General features: G+C 30.4%; 1 protein-coding gene across 3 annotated transcripts in view; it reads left to right on the top strand.

Annotated features, from left to right (window-relative positions):
• LOC107447357 (zinc transporter ZIP10) overlaps positions 1 to 17,109 on the top strand; it is a 47,545-nt gene extending 30,436 nt beyond the window's left edge. For all 3 annotated transcript variants that reach the window (XM_016062243.4, XM_016062244.4, XM_016062242.4), the window contains exons 6-11: positions 2,410 to 2,579; positions 8,950 to 9,253; positions 11,337 to 11,600; positions 13,168 to 13,248; positions 14,300 to 14,487; positions 15,761 to 17,109. In XM_016062243.4, the coding sequence (XP_015917729.1) occupies positions 2,410 to 2,579; positions 8,950 to 9,253; positions 11,337 to 11,600; positions 13,168 to 13,248; positions 14,300 to 14,487; positions 15,761 to 15,904 (1,151 nt within the window). In that variant the 3' untranslated portion in view covers positions 15,905 to 17,109. The remainder of the gene's footprint in view (positions 1 to 2,409; positions 2,580 to 8,949; positions 9,254 to 11,336; positions 11,601 to 13,167; positions 13,249 to 14,299; positions 14,488 to 15,760) is intronic.
• Positions 17,110 to 19,484: the final 2,375 nt, after the last annotated feature.

The following is a 19,484-nucleotide window of genomic DNA, read 5'->3' as shown; positions in this document are numbered from 1 at the left end:
AAAGAAATACAAATTAATAAACGTGACTTTTGACTCTATTAGATGAATGATTAGGTGTTATCTTTTAAATAATTTACACTTATTTGAAGTGATGTGCTTTTTTCTTTCTTATTCTTCGTTTTTATCTCCCTTTTTGTTTAAATTTAAATAACTCTTAATAACTTCTTCAGTCTTGTTTTTGACACAGAAATTGTGTTCGCAAAAATAAATCAATAAAATAAAAGTAAAAATAAAAATAAATGAAATGAAATATTTCAAATCTTTTGCTTTCACAAATTTTGTTTTAATGAGATTGTTTTAATACATGTATGTATTTTTTTTCAATGCAATGTAAAAATAAGCTTCTTTCATTTTGTAATTTCTTTTTAAAACAAACTTCCTTCATCATGTAATCGAAACAGTGTAGTGTCTTGCCTTAATCATGAACTACGTGAGAAAATTAGTTTTCATGTGTGGTAAAAAACATATGACTGACCTCATAAATTATGAAATACCGTTTAGAGCGTTGCCTACTTTGAAAATATAAACTGAATTGGTACAAAAATGCTATTTCCAATTATTATACGTTCGTTTTTTTTTTTATTTATTTATTTATTTTTTTAAAGAAAAAACTTTGTATTAAAGACCGTTTGATCAGTTAATTTTTATTATTGCAGTTATTATTTTGTGTAGCGTAGCCTCACCTAACAATTACAACCAATTGGTGATCTAGAACTGCAAGTTAATAATATATTCTCTCGGCCAATAATATCTCTCTCTCTCGACCCTTTATATTCCATCATGTTTTTTGCGTCAAACTTAGTTTTTAGTTACATTTATTCAACTTTACTTGAATTTGTTGCGAGGATCATGTTGGGCATCAATAAATACTGCATTTATTTCAGTTCATAAATAATAAAATATTTTAGATGAAAAGAAAAACAAATTGAAGATAAATTTCGAATGCATAACCACAATATCAGGTTTTATTAATTGTGGATTGTCGCTAATTTAACAAACTTCATCTTTAATTTCAAGGAAGGCACGTATTTCTACTCAATATCAATTTACGGTAGTTTTTCTTTTCAATTAGTTTAACACTTAATATTTCCCTTTACACATTCTAAGCTTTCTTTTAAAATGCATGGTGCTTATAATTAAAGTTACCATGTTTAGACTCACTTAGAATGTGTTTGGGCTAACGAATGACAGATAAAAATCGGTATGTGCGTTATATATGGACCATTGGAAAGTGAAATCTTAATAATAATAGTGATGAATAAAAAGTAGTTTTAAATTGAATAGATGGAACTTTCCATGTGCGAGAAAGGATTTAATTGGATTTGGCGTAGCTTTGGCGGGTGAAAATTTACAATGATTCTCCATCATGGTGTAACAAAAAAAGTAATCGTTTCTGGTAAAAACTGTAACGTCAGAACGACAGTATTCTGTCATGTGGCAGCATTTAATTGATATATATATATATATATATATATATATATATATATCTTTGCATCTTTCTCTTTGTAAAAATAAGTAGTAAAAATTTCAACATAACGAGAAAAATCATCTATTACAGATACGAAATATTCAGCTCCGCCAACTGAATTTACTGGACTTTTACCCCAAACATCCATATGTACTTTCTCTAATACACNTTTTCCGGTTTTTTAATTAACATTTCATTTATTTTTTTTTTTTTTTTTTTTTTTTTTTTTTAAATAAAATGTTTGTTGTTTTTTTTTACTTATTATTTCCCACCCCCTTTTTTTCATATGTCTATAATTTTTCTTTGTTTTATTCTTCATTTTGAACTTATATATATATATATATATATATACAGCGAACACAACTTTGGGTTTACGACTGCCAAAATTCAACTTCGCAGCATTGTAATTTTAAATCCAATCCAGAAGACAAGGGAACTCGGGAGAAATTTGCCTTTGTGGAGGACTTTTTAGATTAAACTAAACAGCATTTGTGTTACATGGAGCCACGAAAACATCCCATGGTTGATCTGAGAGCAAGAAGACTCTAACCCATGATTCATCTATCACAGAGGATAGTTAACATCAGCACTGTGGTCGGTGAGAGCCGAGTGCGGAATTCGTAGCCCAGTCATCTCATGGGGTTGTGAGAGCTCTATCCTTTGAGCCACAACGGGTATTGAATATGTGCTTGATCAAAATGAAATACACATTGAGAAAAATATATGATTCCTTGAAAAATGGTCTTTACTAATTGAATTTTATATGTGCGCCATCAAAATTCGTACGATCTAAAAATCATATATTCGAATTCCAAGATCCATATAAATTGCATATCAAGTTTCATGGGCATCCGCCAATTAAAATGCTGTCTATGTGGGTTTCAATAGGTGGTAATGAAAAATCTCTCTATTTCACTAAATCTTCTTTACGTCTCTCTTAGAATGGCTGTTTTCAAGCTTTGCTGTATTGATCATAAGTCTTTGCGGCTTGTTGAGTGTTGCTGTTATTCCCATTATGCAGAAGTGGTTTTATCATACGTTATTGCAGTTCTTGGTTGGCCTGGCTGTTGGAAGTTTATCTGGAGATGCCTTGCTTCATCTTATGCCTCACGTAGGTACTGTTCTTCTAATATTATTAATAAGGAATTGCCATTTTAATATTTGAAATTATCTTTCATGGGATATTAAAGTTTTACAATATCTCAGCTGAAGTAATGGGCTTAAACAAGTAACAGTAGAATTCCAAGCGTAACAGAGGGGAAAACACACTGGTATTTTATCCTAAAAAATGTATTAAATATATGTGAAAACAAAAGATTGTGCAATAATATGCTACTTTAAGGGGCAATGTTTAATTTAATTGCATAAAATACTAAAAAGAGCTTCATAATTTAATTGCCAGGTAATTAAAAGCGTCCGTAACAGAGGGGACAAAGAAAATCCCGCATTTTTGGCATGCACTGTTGTTTCCGCTATATTCTGTGATCTGGAACATCCTAAACATTATTTGTAATTTTTTTTTAATTATCACATTTCAAGGTAACACAATTATATTATCTTCACAATTTTATTATCTTCAAAAACTGCAATGTAACAGAGGGGACATTTTGCAAATTTGACAAATAGTTGCTGGGAGATATGACGTTTAATTAAACATTGCATCTTAAAGTAGCATATTATTGCACAATTTGTTGTTTTTACATATATTTAATACATTTTTTATGATAAAATACCTGTGTGATTTCTCCTCTGTTAAGCTTGGAATTCTACTATTCGTTTCAGTTGGCATGGAATGCAACAAATTACCGCCGGCCTTGCAAGCAGGCTTCGCTCCCTGCTGACTCCGTTCGCTAATCCCCGTAAATATTAAATTTATTTTTAATATTTTGTAAAAAAACACAGATCATTTAAGTTTCAAGGTAAACAATTATTTTAGCTTTATGTAGGAGCATTTTGTTAACATGCTAGTCATAATGAAATGGACAGCTACAACGATTTGAAAAATAATCAATCTGTACTGCGAGAAAGTTTGACTTAAGAAATACAGATTGCGAGATTCAATAAGAAAAAGTAAACGATAAGAAATTTTACTCGCTGATGAAACTTATAACAATTCAAATAATAAATGGTTCGTATCACTCTTTATTAATTTTTATTAAATTTTATTTTAAATACTTTCTCTAAAATATTAAAATTTATATCTGGCAACTCTCTCTTTCTTTTTATCGTTTTCTTCTTCTTTTTTTGCTGCTTTTTTATTTACGTTTTTTGAGTGCAAGGTTATGAAATAATGATCTCGTGAGGGGAAAATATGACTACAATTTCTACAACAATGGATAAATATTCAATGACGCAAAAGAACTGAAAAAAATCACGAAAAAGCACTTAAATTTGCAACAACTTTCAAACAAATGGGATTTTTAAAATTGTAGTACAAAATGGTCTTATCATATTAAATTTCAATTGTGTAGTTGCATTTGAATGGGCAGTATTTTCAAGAACATGTTTTTTTACTGCAAGTTTAACAGTTAATGATTCTAGAATTAAAACTCAAATTGTATTTTTTTTTATTCCTAGAAACTCGTTGTTCATTTTTTTACATGCCCTCGTGATTTCAAATTTCCAAGTTTTATAAATTTTGAGTAGCAAGGAAAAATGTAACGTTAAATAAAACAAAAGTGAAGAAAAATTTGAAAAGAAAATAATTAAAATTGCATTAACTTTCAAATAATTTAGAATTTAAAAAAAAATCAGTTTTAAGTTCATAAACTAACGTGATCTTCTCAGCATGCCAAAGTTCAACTCTGTTGTTACATTCCTGCGTTCTGTAGAGCCACCAGTATTGTATTTTTCCTAACAAATTTAACAGTTAATAATTCTCGAACAAATTATTGATTTTTTTTTAATCCCAACGGAATTCCTGTACTCTTTTCAACACACCTTAGTAACTTCAAGATACTAAGTTTTATAGTTTTCTAAGTTCTAAGTTTTAAAGCAAAATATGTGTTATGATGAGCACCTAAGACAGTTGCGCCCAACGAATTTTTTAATACTCAGAGAAAAGAAACAGCTGCCATTATCGCTTACTTATACCCAGGGCTAAAGAGAATAGAAGGGCTAGTTCACTCCGCTCTTAGAGCTGAAGCTACGATCGCTCTTAACCTAAAAGATAAAAAGAAACATTCATTTTTATTAAATGGATGTCCAATATATATTTTTTTTATTAATAAAAGTAGAGAGAACGAAACAAACGTTAAAGTTTATATCGGCGGTAAATTGATAATGACTTTAATACGAGATATGTGTTTTTTCTTATTTCGAGTTAATTGTCTCGAATATTCTGAATTACATCAGAAAAAAATTGAAAGTCAATTATTCCCCCTTGTAATTGTGTTCATTTATATTCAGGCAAATTAATTAATTTTTTTCCTACAACATTTAAAAAAAGACAAACAATGAAGGAAATGCAAAAAAAAAATGAACAAGAATTCTATCTTAAATTCAGTGAAAACACCTAATTTTGATGGAATTTTGAATGTATTAAACCAGAGAGAAATGTGACTGTTTAAAATTTACTTCCTGCTTTTGACTAGAAAAATAATTTGGGAATATTCAAAGAAAATTTGTTTTGCGTGTTTTAACTTTAAAATAAGCTTCTGTAACCATTTTTGCACAATTAACTAAACTTCTTTAAACCATTAAAATCTACTTATAAATAGTGTTTTTTAAATCATTTTGAAATAAAGAATACAGTTCTGACCGACAAGAGTGAACTATCTAACTGATTAATAAAACTTACTTATTTTTGAATAAAATTACAAAAAATGTAGCTTATTCAAAAACGATATTTATTGCCGATTATTATTATAAAAATTAGAAATGAAAACGATTATTATTATAAATAAAAACGATATTATTATAAATAAAAACGATATCATTATAAATAAAATCGTTATTATTGTATAACGATTANATAGTTTTAAATTCTTGTAAATTCACTGCAAAAACTGAGGAAAGTCATTATAGAAAATAACAAATGTCTCAGAATATCTCGTAAAAAGAAATGATCCAATATTAGTTAGAGCTAGTAAGGCCGAACGCTTCGTTCTTTAAGTAAAAGTGCGAGCTTTGCGCCAAAGTGACGTCACTGGAGAAAATCGGAGAATTGGCGCGGCAAGAGTTACTTCAAAGGAGTGAACTAGCCCTTCTATTATCTTTAGCCCTGACTTATACCAGTCAAATAGTGTAGTCCACTTCTTAGTGCCCTTATCTTTTAAGGCTGTGTTTTGCAAACTCCGTCATAAAATATTGTTTTTTTCGGTGAAAATTATGCCAATTTCATAATTTCTAAACAGCTATTCAAGACTATTATGTTATAGCTGTTTTTCGAAAAGCTCTGCCGTCTCATTAAATAACACTTCCTAGCAAATGACATGCTATTTTTATAGCTGTTCTGAGTTTGTAACAGTTACTCATGCCTGTCAATCCTTTTTTTAAACCAGTGTCTTTCATATTAATTCTATAACTGGAGAAAAAAAACATTTCGTAGATTTGTGACATGAAAAACGGATATATTTGAAAAGTTACTCCTTCGCTGCATGGACTGTGGTCATAAAAATTTTCAAAAATAAAGAATTATACACTGATTTTAATGATTTTCATCCAGGTGGATGAATCTCTCCTTGACCACCAAAATAAAGTTAAATAATTAGTTTTTTAAAAATCATTATTTTTTCTTCATTTTCCTGGGTGAAAGAGCTTAAGTTTTCTTATCTTCCGTCAACGCCCTAAATAGTAATATACCTATAATAATATATAGTCTATAGTAAATCTGAAAATGCTATGTAGCATTTTCAGTACAAGTTGTACAACTTGTCAATAAAGAAGAACCAAAATTAAGAATAAAATAAACGAAAAGCATTATTTAACACTAGGTTTACGGGACACATCATTTTGACGCATCTCGAGTTTTGTAAGGAAAATTATAAAACCCGTTTGAATTTTTATTTTATCTCTTGTAATGACTTTTAACCATTGATCGAAGTAAATATACTGGGTGTTTATAAAGTCCCGGACCCATTTTGATGTTTAATAACTCTTAAAATAATGAAGATAGATTAAAACTAATAACATAAATGGTTAGATAGATTCAAAAAGTTTCATGACCCTTGTAAATGAACTTAGGTGCGCCCCCTTCGTCGTACGGAGAATATCAAGTCGATAGTCAATTTCACGCCAGGTATTGGTAGTATTTTCTGAAGCCCATAATGTTCTCCGACGAAGCATCCTTTCATGTTTCTGGCATTGTTAATCGCCATAATGTGCGCATATGGGGATCTGAAAACCCCCATGAATACTGTGAGACACAAAAGGATTCCCCAAACGTTAATGTGTGGTGTGGACTAATGCACGACCGAGTCATTGGGCCTTTCTTTTTAACAGAAAAGACGGTCTCATCAGTCGTATACATAGACATGTTGGAAAACTTCGTATTTCCACAACTAGATGAGCTTCAGCCACATGTCTTTTTGCAACAAGATGGTGCACCACCTCATTGGGGTATCATCATTCGTAGTTCCTTGAATGACAATTTTCCAGGAAGATGGATTGGGCGAGGAGGTCCAATTCCTTGGCCACCCAGATCACCTGATATAACGCCGCTGGACTTTTTTTCTTTGGGGATTTATAAAGGACAATGTTTGCAGGAGATCCTCCTGTAAACATCGTGACGAACATTGATGTCCTAAAAACCAGAATTACAACCGTAATAGCCTCTGTGGATGCCGACATGCTTGCCGCTACCTGGCGTGAAATTGACTATCGACTTGATATTCTCCGTGCGACGAAGGGAGCACACGTGGAAGTTCATTGACAAGGGTCATAAAACTTTTTGAGTCTATCTAACCATTTATGTTATTAATTTTAATCTATCTTCATTATTTAATGAGTTATTAAACATCAAAATGGGTCCGGAACTTTACACACACCCTGTATATTGAGGGCTATTTTCCTCAAAAGCGTAGAAATATTGAAATTCTCTATGTGGTATACCTATCTCTACGGATATGCGTCAATTTGACGCGATCATAATTTAGACAAAAGTTTGAGTAAACAAGTAATTATCACATCAATAATAAATAGGAATGTACCGACAATACTTCGATTCGTTAACTCAAATAAAACATGTGATAAACAACTGTTGCCGATAAGCAATAATAGAAAGAACAAAAGCAGAATGTCAGAGTGTCAGATTTTGAAGGTTTCAGTTGCTTAGTTCGAGTATTGAAACATAAAATACTAGAATATTTCATAAATATATATCTCATATCTTCATTTTTTTTCTTATAGTATACATTGCTTTGTAAGTGCAGAGATGCCAACTGCTCCGGACACACGAAAATAATTAAAAGAATGGGAAATAACAACAAAGTAAATTTTGAAAATATAAAGTGGTGAATTATATAGGCCTACGAATTATTTAGAAATAGTGGTGGATAAAAATCTACTAAATTGAATTTATTAAATTAAGAATCACAATATATGTATTCTTTCATACGTCAAATTGGTGCGTGTTCGTAGAGATAGATATGTTGTTTATTCATATCTCGAACCGCCCTATTCAAGTACACACGAGAGTAGAACATACATTCTACATACAAAACATACATTAAACATACATAAAACACAAATAATGTTGAAAAATAGAGATAGGTATATAAGAAACGTCCGTAAACCTAGTGATGTATTGGTTCATGCGTCAAATTGACGAGTGTTCGTAGAGATTGGTATATAAGAAACGTCCGTAAACTTAGTGTTAAATAGTTTTTGATGTTTGAAAAGTTTCTTCAAAAATTGAGAATTATTCATTGATATTAGTGATTTTTATCCACATGAAAAAAATTTCGTCTAACTGGCAATTTTTTTTTAAAAAAAAGATTAATATTTTTTTAAATAGTTCATCTATTTGTCCATTCTATAGCCCAGATAATATTTTAATGCAAGACATTTCAAAATTTAAAGATTTGCTTTGAGTTTATGAGGAACTTAAACTCCGACTTTTTTGTTTTCTGCTTTTTTGTTTTGCTATTTGATAAGAACTTTGATAATATTTAATATGACAGAAGATCGAAGGATTGAAGATCAATTTAGTTCCAGGCAAATTTTAAAAGCTTGATAAAGTTATTTAAAAACAGCAGACATAGAAATAAAGAAAAAAATAAGACAAAGAAAAAGTATTGAAAACATGTCAAAGTCATAGAGATTTTTTAATACTTCACCATGTGCTAAGAATAAAAAAGCAAGATATCGTCGTAATTGTATTTCGAATTTAATTAAAATTTTCCCTATTATCTTAACATTTCAATTATTATTCCTAAAAGTTTGAGTAATTTGGAAATATAGTTTTGTAATTGATTTCGAATTTCTTAAAAAATGTTTCTTGCTTTAATTTTGTTTATATGTAACTTGAAATTATTCTTTAGGCTATGCTTGGTGGAGAAGGTTCACACAGTCACGGCGATCCTTTGTCATTGGTTGAAACTGAAAGAGCAGCCATTTGGCGTGGTTTTGCAGCTCTTTTTGGAATATTCTTCTTCTTTGTGGCCGAACGCTTACTAGCCACTTATGCCTCGTACAGAAAAGAAAAGAAAGAAAATATAGGAATGAAAGTTGTTGATTTGAACCTCGATTCTCCAGCTACTTACAATGGAAATGTTGGCGAGAAGTTGTCTCAGTATAGGAATAGCTCATTCAACATAAATCCTAATGAAAAAGAAATGGTTAGAAGTAAGAAATTTCTCTCAAAACTAGATGATGTTGCCTAATATTTGAAGAGTTTATTGAGAAAAAAAAATGTATGAGCTACATTTTTAAAATTTTAAGTTCCTTTATAAACTAAAGTATTTGGCACAATTTTTTCGTTTTTATTAGTTTCTGAAGGAAGTAAAGATGCATATTATTAAATATATGCTAATTTAGGTATGTAACTCTACTGAAAAGATTTTTTTTGTATATCTGAAGTGGTGAGAAAAATGTTCTTCGCAATCACTGTTAAAAAACACTATAAAAAATGTTGTGTATAGTTACCAACATTTTTGGTGTAGTGGTAAACTAATATTTTTACCGTGCATGTAGTCTTATTTTTTTATTTACTTTTTCACTGTTTTAGTTTCAGTTATTTATTATTCATTTTTTTATTTGCTTGCTTACTGAAAACATATATTCAAATCTAATGTCATTTTTAAAATTTTTTCAATCCAGTAGTCATTTTTTTACTCTTTATTAATGAACTTTTTAAAGATTTGTATTTAGAGATTTATAAAGAGTATATAGAAATTTAGCTATAATGGTACTATAGTTTATCTTTCTAAAAAAATGTGAAAACTAACATGAAAAATTTTAAAGCAATTCTATTCAGCACGAAAAAAGGAAAAAAAATATCGCGTGTAATTTATAAAAATCGAGTTTATGTGGTCTCAACTAATTTTCCAGCTTCAGTGTTCATTTTATCTAAAATTTATATTCAAATGTGTATTTCATATAAAAGTTTGAAAGAAAGCAGATGAAAAGTTGGTGGTTTATTTGATGTTATTCAAAAACGACCAATTTTTCATCTGCTTTCTTTAAAAATTTTATTAGAAATTCTTGTAACAGAATGTAAAATTAACTTTGAGTAAAGTGAACCTTATACCTGGAAAATTAGCAGAGCTCATATAAACTCGATTTTTCTTGAGGTCCATGGGATATTTTGATAATTACTTTTCAATGTAGCAAAGTTGTAGTTTTTTTTAAAGTTTTTAAATTATTAAGTTTATACTTTTTTTGTTTCAGAATTCATTATGTCTTCGAAAAATTTCCCCTGTTTTTTTCTTCTCAGAAACACGTTTTAAAAGATCATTATAAGCAAAATAAGCAGGTGGTTTCAGAAAGATTTAGAAATCCCCTTTTTAGATAACTTTAGAGACCTTTTTCTAGATAACTTTTGATCGTGGGACCGAACCACATGTCATTCACGCTGATGACAAAACTTTAAAAAAAAATTGAACATTGAAGAACGTGCGATAAAATCTAAAACAAAATCGTTTACATTCTTATATATAATGAAAACAAATGTTAAACTAATGCGAAAAATATTAATTTTCTTCCGAACGGAATAATTAAAATTTTCAAACGATTTTTCTAATTGGGGGTTAAAATTGCTTCTTGTAGTCAATGTTGACATTTCAGAATCCTAGCACAAACGTTTCTGGAGTTGTTCATCATAAATGGATTTTAATGAGATAAGTATAAAAATTATTTTCCAATATGGATTTAAAAAAATTTACCCAATTTGCAGCACCAACAGCTCAAAAAATTCTCCTGATCTTTAACCTTTTGCTAACGGTGCTCCGTGTTGTACCATCGCATGTGGTCTACTTGTTGTAGCAGCATTAAGCAAAAGTTATCCCACACACTAAAATTATTTTCTTACATACTTTTGAAAACACAAACGGCAGAGGATTCGCTTAGCATCCTTTTTCGATAGACTTTGCATTCACATTAAATGCTCTCATTAGAATAGATAAATCAGCTATACTCGGAAATTTCGGTGCACTTACATATTCCTTTCTAATCTTATTACTTGGTGACTATTCTTTCGCTTTAGTGTTTCTAACACTATCACACTTACCCACTTTTCATTAAGGCAATCCTTATTGGATAGCTAAAGATATCTTGAGCATTTTATGAAATTTACTATTATGAAATTTTGAGTTAAAAGGTCAAGCATTAAAGGTTAAATGAGTAAAAGATAATCAAGATGCATACTTCAACTATGTATTTCTTATATTGCAATGGTGAAAATTTTGTAAACGTTTCTTAATTTTTGCAGTGTTTCAGGTAGGAGGCACCAGAAAACTATCTTGCGATAGTCTTCACAGTTTGGAAATGAATTGCGATGGTGCCAAAACTTTCAGCTCCGAATCTTGTGGCAGCGTTACCTATAAACCAGAACCAAGTCAAGCACCTGTAGTCAATAACGGTCATGGTCATAGTCATCACCACAGTCATGAAGTTCCAGATTCTATTTCTGCAGTCGCTTTAATGGTCATTATGGGAGATGGCCTTCATAATTTTTGTGATGGATTAGCAATTGGTATCTATTTTGCTCTCTCTACTTTAGTTATGGAGTTGTCTTACAATGATTTAATTATAATGATCAACATGTGCTCGTTCAGGGGATAGAACATTCCTCTTCTTATGAAGGGAATCGGGTTTGAATCCTCGATCGATTCGAATTCCACACCTGGCTCTTACCGACCACAGTGCAGACGTTAAATATCCTCGGTTGTGGACGGATCATGGGTTAGAGTCACTTTGCCGTTAGCCGACCAGGGGGAGGTTTTCGTGGTTTTCCTCTCCATGTAACGCAAATGCAGGTTAATTCCCTCAAAAAGTCCTCCACAAAGGCTCTCGATATTTGATCCAGGAGTTCCCTAGTATTCTGGATTGGGCTAAAAATTACAGGGCTAAGGAGTTGAACATTAGTAGCTGTCAACACGTGTGTACAAAACTCTGAATATACTAGGTAGCCTTGGGCAGAAAGGTGATTTTCGTCATATGAATGGAAAAGCAGCTAAGCATTCACTAACAAATGCATGTGTGAAAATTGAGAAAACTGCTCAAACGTGGTGGTTATTATCACGTTTATTGGCAGTGCGGAATATTATTCTAGTGAATGGCACACACTGGTTCGAGATCAGCAAATTATACATGATATTGAAACTCATTATTAAAATTTTAAAATTTTTTTCGAGAAAAAAAGCTATAAATATAAGTTGCATATTTATAGATGATATACTTTCTTCATTTAATTTAAAATGCTGATGACTGTCTGATTTTAAAGCAAAAAATCTCGAAATCAAAGGTTCATAGAGAAATAAAACAAATGATATATAATATATTATCATTGCTACGAGGTGAGATAAAACAGGTCTCAAGCTAGGTTATTCCAAATTTATATTTATTTAATCATTTTTGGTGGTGGAAGAACACCTAAATCAATTAATCAATGTAAAATATACTTCAATATAAAAGTTAGGCAAAAACTAGAGAACTAATCCTGATGATCTCTAAGGTGACGTGCAAAATTATTTCTTGCAGCTCGTTAAAATTAGGTCGAGGGATTTCTCCCACTCTCACGCTTGGTGAAACATATTAAACCTGTAAAAACAGCAATTTTGAAATTTTGTTAAAAAAAACTGTCAACAGATAGAGCTATGTACTGTTCTTTGAAATCTATTGGCAGTTTTTGTAACTAATTTTAAAAAAATTCTGAGTGAATTTTACAGCTTTCACAATAAATACACAGTTTCTTTCAGGATTTTATCGTTTTTTCCCCCTGATATTTTAACTTTGAAATCAGTCAGTCATCCACCGGATACTCCGTATATCAATTTTTATTTTTAGAAATTGAATAGTCATGTAACAGCTAAACAAATGAATAAAACAAGGGCATGGACTGCATTTTACATTTGTCCTAGATTGAACCGTTAAAAAAATGGCAATGAAAGTATATATTTTTGCCAATTGTTATGTTGTATCAAAGTTTCAGGGGAAATATTTGATTTGAAATATTTTTGTAGTAGAAAGTAATAAACGCTGGTTGAAAACTTTACGTAAGCGATATGTTCAAAGTATAGAATTTCATTTCTTTATTTCAGGTGCAGCGTTTGCTTCTGGTATTGAAGGAGGCATCAGTACTGCTGTGGCTGTGTTTTGTCATGAATTACCTCATGAATTGGGTAAATAATCTTGCTTTTAAGCCTTCTGATCTATTAGAGCATGTACTAAAGCACATATATACCTGATGTTCATTAAACACTTTTCTCAAAACTTCTTTATTTACAAACGTGTTAATTAAAAGTATACATATATTTCTTTAAAAAAATCCAGAAATAAATAATTAAAAAGCAAAGATTTCGCATGCTGAAGTTATATTTCAGTAATTTAAATCAGGTCTTAAAATTATAAACGTGTTAGCTACAATCATTAGATATTTTTTTCTTGATTATTATAACCAATAGAAGTTTGTTATGCTTTTCTGACAAATAAACCAGTTTTTAATTTTTTTCCCTCATGATTAATACAGATTCAAATGTATCAGATTTTGATAACTTTCTTCTCCCTTAAACAGTGGTTTTTAATTTTTATTGTGTTAGTTTTAATAACTTTATTTTTACAAAGGTCTTAAAAGTATAAAATCAGAGATAAAATAACACTCAGAATTGCAGTACTCATACTTACTCATGTTACCCCTGTTTCATTAATTTTTATTTATTATAGGAGATTTTGGAATACACGACATTTTGTAACTACTGATCTTACTCTTTCTTTTAAAAACATTTTCTAAAAATAATGTCAAAAGTATAAAAACGAATATTTAATTAAAAAATCCCGATATAAATAAACGATGAAAAAACAACGAATCTGCAAGTTGAAGTTATACTTAATTAATTTGAAAATTCTAAATATGTTAACAACAATCATTAATTAGCTCTTCGTATTTATTGTAACTCATCGATGTCTGCAGACATGTTTTTCTAACTGATCTGAGTTATAAATTGGTTTTGAATTTTTTTTTCGTTTTTCACATATTCACTAATTGATTTAGATTTTGGTAACACTTGTGTCTCAAATTATTTAATTAAAATTCTTTCTGTTTCGCTCTTAATCACTTTGTTTTCATAAAAATACTAAAAATATATATTAAAAGCAGGAGTTACAGATCACTCTGATTTATAACACTCGTGCTTACTCATGCACCACTATTTCATAAACTGTTATTTATTACAGGAGATTTTGCCATGCTTCTCAAAACAGGTATGAAAGTGAAAGAAGCCCTATTTTATAATGGATTGTCATCAGTGCTCTGTTTTATTGGAATGGGAATCGGTATTTCGTTGGGTAATGTTCACTCTGCAACTAGTTGGGTATTTGCTGCCACGGCGGGCATGTTCCTTTATATAGCTTTGGTAGACATGGTAGGTGTATTATGGTTTGAATCTACTATTTGAAAGCAATTTTTTTTAACTAATTACTTAACTGTTTAGTATGCTTAAGAAGTAGTTCATATGCTTTCCCAATCTAATTATTAAACTGTCAGTTATTTACTAGTTATGTGATTAAAACATATTTCACTGTTTCACGGATTTGAATGAAAACATACTAATAAATTAAATAAGTGTGAAGTAAATTCTTTGAGATTCTTTCACTATGAAGCCAATCTCAAACATAAGGTCTACTATTCTTTTAAAAACACAAATACGGTTTATTTTCTACAAAATCACCGCCATTTTAAGGTTAAACCCTTGTCTAAACTAAATGAATGCATTTCAATTAATTACACTGGGGAAAATTTTTTTTGTTGCAGTTAGACAAATGCTTAATCTTTTCGGATGTTGGGATTTTGTTGGGAAAATTATTTTTGATGAAATGTGCAAGTTTAAAAACGTTACATGCAACAGGAGAAATGTTGCAACAAACTTCTAGGAAAGTTATTACACATTATCAGGATTAAAATTTTATGGGAACCCATGTATACAGTTCATAATAGGAAGGGAAGCACTCCTAACGGAGTAGGACGACAGTTCCGGGCATCGGTTTTTATGTAGCTTTAATCCTGATGATGTGTCCGAACTCCCCTGGAAGTTTGTCGCAATATTTAATCGACCCCTTGTTATATAAAACGTTTTTAAATTTGCACATTTCGGCCAAACTGTAACTTGGGGGGAGAAACCGATTGCGATACAAAATCATCTAGATCTGTTAAAAAATCTCATGTAACAGGAAGAAAAATTGTTTCCTACTGTTAACAGTGCTTTTCAGCGCCATCAGAACCACAGTACCGACGCAAAATCTCAGTGGTAGACAGATCAGGGGTTAAAAATCCCCTTGCCGTCAGGCTAACCGTGGGAGGTTTTCGTAGTTTTCCTCTCTATGTAATCCAAATGCTGGTTAGTTCCCTCATAAAGCCCACCGCGAAGGCAAATTGTTCCCAATACTTGATCCAGTAGTTCCCTTGTCTTCTGGATTGGGTTCAAAATTGCAAGAATACGAAGCTGAACATTGGTAGCCGTAAATTCAAAATTGGGTCGACTGTTTAACGATGGTTATAAAATAAAATATGTTATATTGTAAATTTTTTTTATTTTGTGTGTTGTATTTCTAATCTAAAAATAAAGCAAGTAAGTTACTTGATATTAAATTATGTATAATTATATACTTCTATCTCACACATTCACTTTTTTCTCTTAGCTTCCCGAACTAAACGCTTCTGGGGATTCTAACACACAACCTTCTCAACTTCTAGCGATTCAACTACTTGGTATTTGTTCTGGAGTAAGCATAATGTTATTGATTGCTAACTACGAACAAGACTTGAAGAATATCATCAGTTGATGGCAGTATTTTCATACTTTTCCAGCACTTTTTTGTTGAATAGTTGGAAGTTCTATGAAGTCTGACTGAAGTTCTAAGTTGTATCAACTAGCTATGTATAAGCAGGTTGCGTTTTTTTATTGTCGAACATATGATAAGTTCTGTGATTTATTGTGAGGTGGAAAGTTAGTGGTTTTTTGTGATGTTTCAGTTTGAACAAAAATGTATTTTATACTTCAGCGTTTTTAATATGTCATTGTATATATAAATGTCGAAAAGGAAACGTAATATGCTGTTGTGGATGAAATCATAAAAAGCGTATTCCAACTATATCCAATTAACTGTTATTATCACACGCGTTTTTTTTTTCTTCATGGTATCGATTTATCTTTTGAGAATAATTTAGGAAATAAATGTAGGGTTTTGTACGAAAGTTCATACGCAATTTACTTATTAAGTATGTCATTTTTGTGAATTTTTATTTTTTCACACATCACCACCTTGTTCTTGCAATTAGGATTAATGAAGAAAAAGTGTCTGAAGCTCCAGATTAGCAATCGCTAAAAGTAATCACTGGTTATAGTTCGTTCACCAGGAGTTGGGACTTGGCTCCACCTCCTCAGACGAAGAGTTCATTTCAGCGTGGGAGGAGAAACGTCTCCATGCTTGAAATTGAGACAACCATTAATGAGCGCCAAAAGCAAACAGCGAATTCTTGTTGAGTCACTTTGCTTTATCATCTGCTATTATACCTTTCGTTACTCTAGTTAATGAAATATTTTGCCGCAAAATGTCTCAAAAAGGACAAGCTATTCACTTACAGCAGATAAATTTTAAATTTAGGAAATATTTAATGTTAAAAAAATGCGCATAAATATTGCGAAATAAATATTTGGGTCATACAATCGCCAAATGGCAGCCTTGTTCAGGATTGCTCACATCCTTCTCCCAAAAATAGCGAAATAGTACGGTCGGATACCACGTGATAGAAGGCGGAGCCAAGTGCCAACTCCTGGTGAGCGAACTATACCCATGACACAAAATATAGTACTTTTTGAAAACCACTTTTATACAATTATTCTCAACGCATTCTTCTATTTAATATATTCGTTATGTTAAAAATCATTTTATTTGACATAAGTCAGTTCTTTTTTTAAATGATTCAAAGCAATTTTTTTTATTTTAAAGATTTGATTAAAAAGAGATATAAAATTTGTTTTACAGCATACTGGTAATTTTATTTCTATAGTTTTATTGCAAATCGAGTCAATCAAAATTTCATTGCAGAAAGGCTTGATTCGATACATGTCATATTATCGCAGTAAACCATCGGCATTTTAAAAAGTATGTACGAAATTGTTGAAAAAATTTCTGGAAATAAGATGTTAATTTATGACGGAATCAGCGCAGGTCGGGTGTATTAAATATTTTTATATTAGGCTCTTAACGCGGTCTGCACTTTTGGTGACTATGGATTGATATTTTGGTTGCCATTTTCTATGTAACATTTGCAGTTGGTAACTGGCAACCGCTAATCTAGGGCTCTAACAGTATCTCATCCACAATAACGTTTGATATTTTATTGTGATATAAAATGGAAGAAAGCGCTTTTAGATAAATTTTCATAAGAACTTTTGGATAAAGTTGGAAATCGCCATTAAATTATCCATATTTGTCTAGTCTATGTAAAAATTATAATAGTCATTAAGTGTTTGACTATGCTAACTAATTTTAATATCTTTGTAAACTTATGTGTGATAGTTAATAGTGCATAGATATTAACCGCTAAATACTTGCAAATAACTTTAAATGTGAAAATGATCAAAAGCAGTGTAACTGCTATAATGAACCAAGTTGTTTTTATTCTAAGACTATTCTATAGTTTTTTTTAGAATTTTATTTTTATTTTGTTGCGCATTTACTTTGAAATTTAAAAGTTGTTACTTGTATTTACTAAGTCTCTGATTCACCCGTTGGCGCAGACATCCCTTTTATGTGTTTTTTCTTACGCTCTAATTACAAGTAAAAATATATTTTGGTATTTTTTAATCATAATAAACAGACTAATATAGATATTAAAAAATCTGATTGATTACCGCAATTATATCGTTCTAAAATATAAAATCCAAGAGAAACAGTTTGAACTTTCTTTTTTCATTCATATTTCAAAAATTCATTTGTAAATTCAATCTCAATGTAAATCTCAATTCAATCTCAATGGATTTTGTAAATTCAATCTCAATGAAAAATTATTGTCTCTCAGAGATCAAAAGAAAAGTGCAAATTTGAAAAATTATTGTTTAGTGAGTCTTGCTTGGAAAATTTTACCTTTAACGCAAAACGGGACATCGATGTTGTACTTCATAACCAAAAGTTACTGAAATGCTAGATATAATTTTTTTCACTTAATTTTGATTTCAAATTAATGCAAAATAATGAGAAAAGTATGAAAAATGTGTTCATGAAAATTCTGCGTCAAAGGGTTAGATCCAAAGTGTTTCAAAATTTTAAATTTGCATTTTAAAACAATCTCACTATACATGTTAATCTATATAATCATGTTAGTGGGGAAATATTTTAATACTATAAATTGTCGAAGTTATACAAGATTGTTTCTTCACAGCATTTTTTGTTTGTTTTTATAGTATTTTTTAGAAATAAAATTTATCATGCACATTTGATTATTTTCTCTTTTGATGTGGTTAATTATACAATTGCCCATATTATAAACATTTTCGAAACATTCTTTTAAATACAAGTACTTCAAACCGAACTATTTCGCTATTGTAAAGCAATATGAATCAGTTTTGCGTTTCAATAATTCTTTAAATTTAAAAAAAAAAAAAGAAAACAATGAGTGATAGTGGAAGAGCGGGCAAGATGGACAGCTTAAGAAAACTTGGTTCAAAAAATAGTAAACTATAGCAATTTTATATATCTTATATTGTAAACATATAGTGGGAACATTGCTCTTACTCGTACATATCTCATACAAGAAATAAATAAATAATAAAGCTCAATAATAATAACTTAACATAAATAAAAAGAGAACATTGTCCCATCTTGCGCGGGCTAGCCGGGACAGATAATAATTATATTTCAGAAATCACAGAAATTAATGTCAGAATAAACGAATAATCGAAAAAAAAATGCGCTTCATGAGCCCATTCTAAGCAACATGAATATAGTCTGTCAATTAATCAATTATAAATTATTTTTATAATTTTTTTTAAATAATTTGTTAAGTATATATAGTGCTAGTTCATATTTTTTTTTGTTAATATTACATTATTTTTTATGTTTTGTGCCAAATCACGAGAGTTTAATTTTTAAATAACACTTTTATTCTACTTTGGCTGTCCCATCTTGCCCGATCCTTCTTGCCCGGATAGTACATTTTTTTACAAAAATTATCAGCAAATTTGTTTAAACAAATGAATTTTAATTTTCACTACACATTATGCTTGTACAATAATAACACTACAGTGCCACAAATTTATATATATATTTCTCTTACACGGCGACAAAAAAAAGCCTCATTACAACTCCCCGAATGGCAACGCTAGAAAATCGACCAACGATTGCCGCTAAAAATGTCACA

This window comes from Parasteatoda tepidariorum, chromosome 6, assembly GCF_043381705.1.
Source record: "Parasteatoda tepidariorum isolate YZ-2023 chromosome 6, CAS_Ptep_4.0, whole genome shotgun sequence".
NCBI classification, from domain to species: Eukaryota; Metazoa; Arthropoda; class Arachnida; order Araneae; family Theridiidae; genus Parasteatoda; species Parasteatoda tepidariorum.
This window is presented reverse-complemented; position numbering and strand designations above follow the sequence as displayed.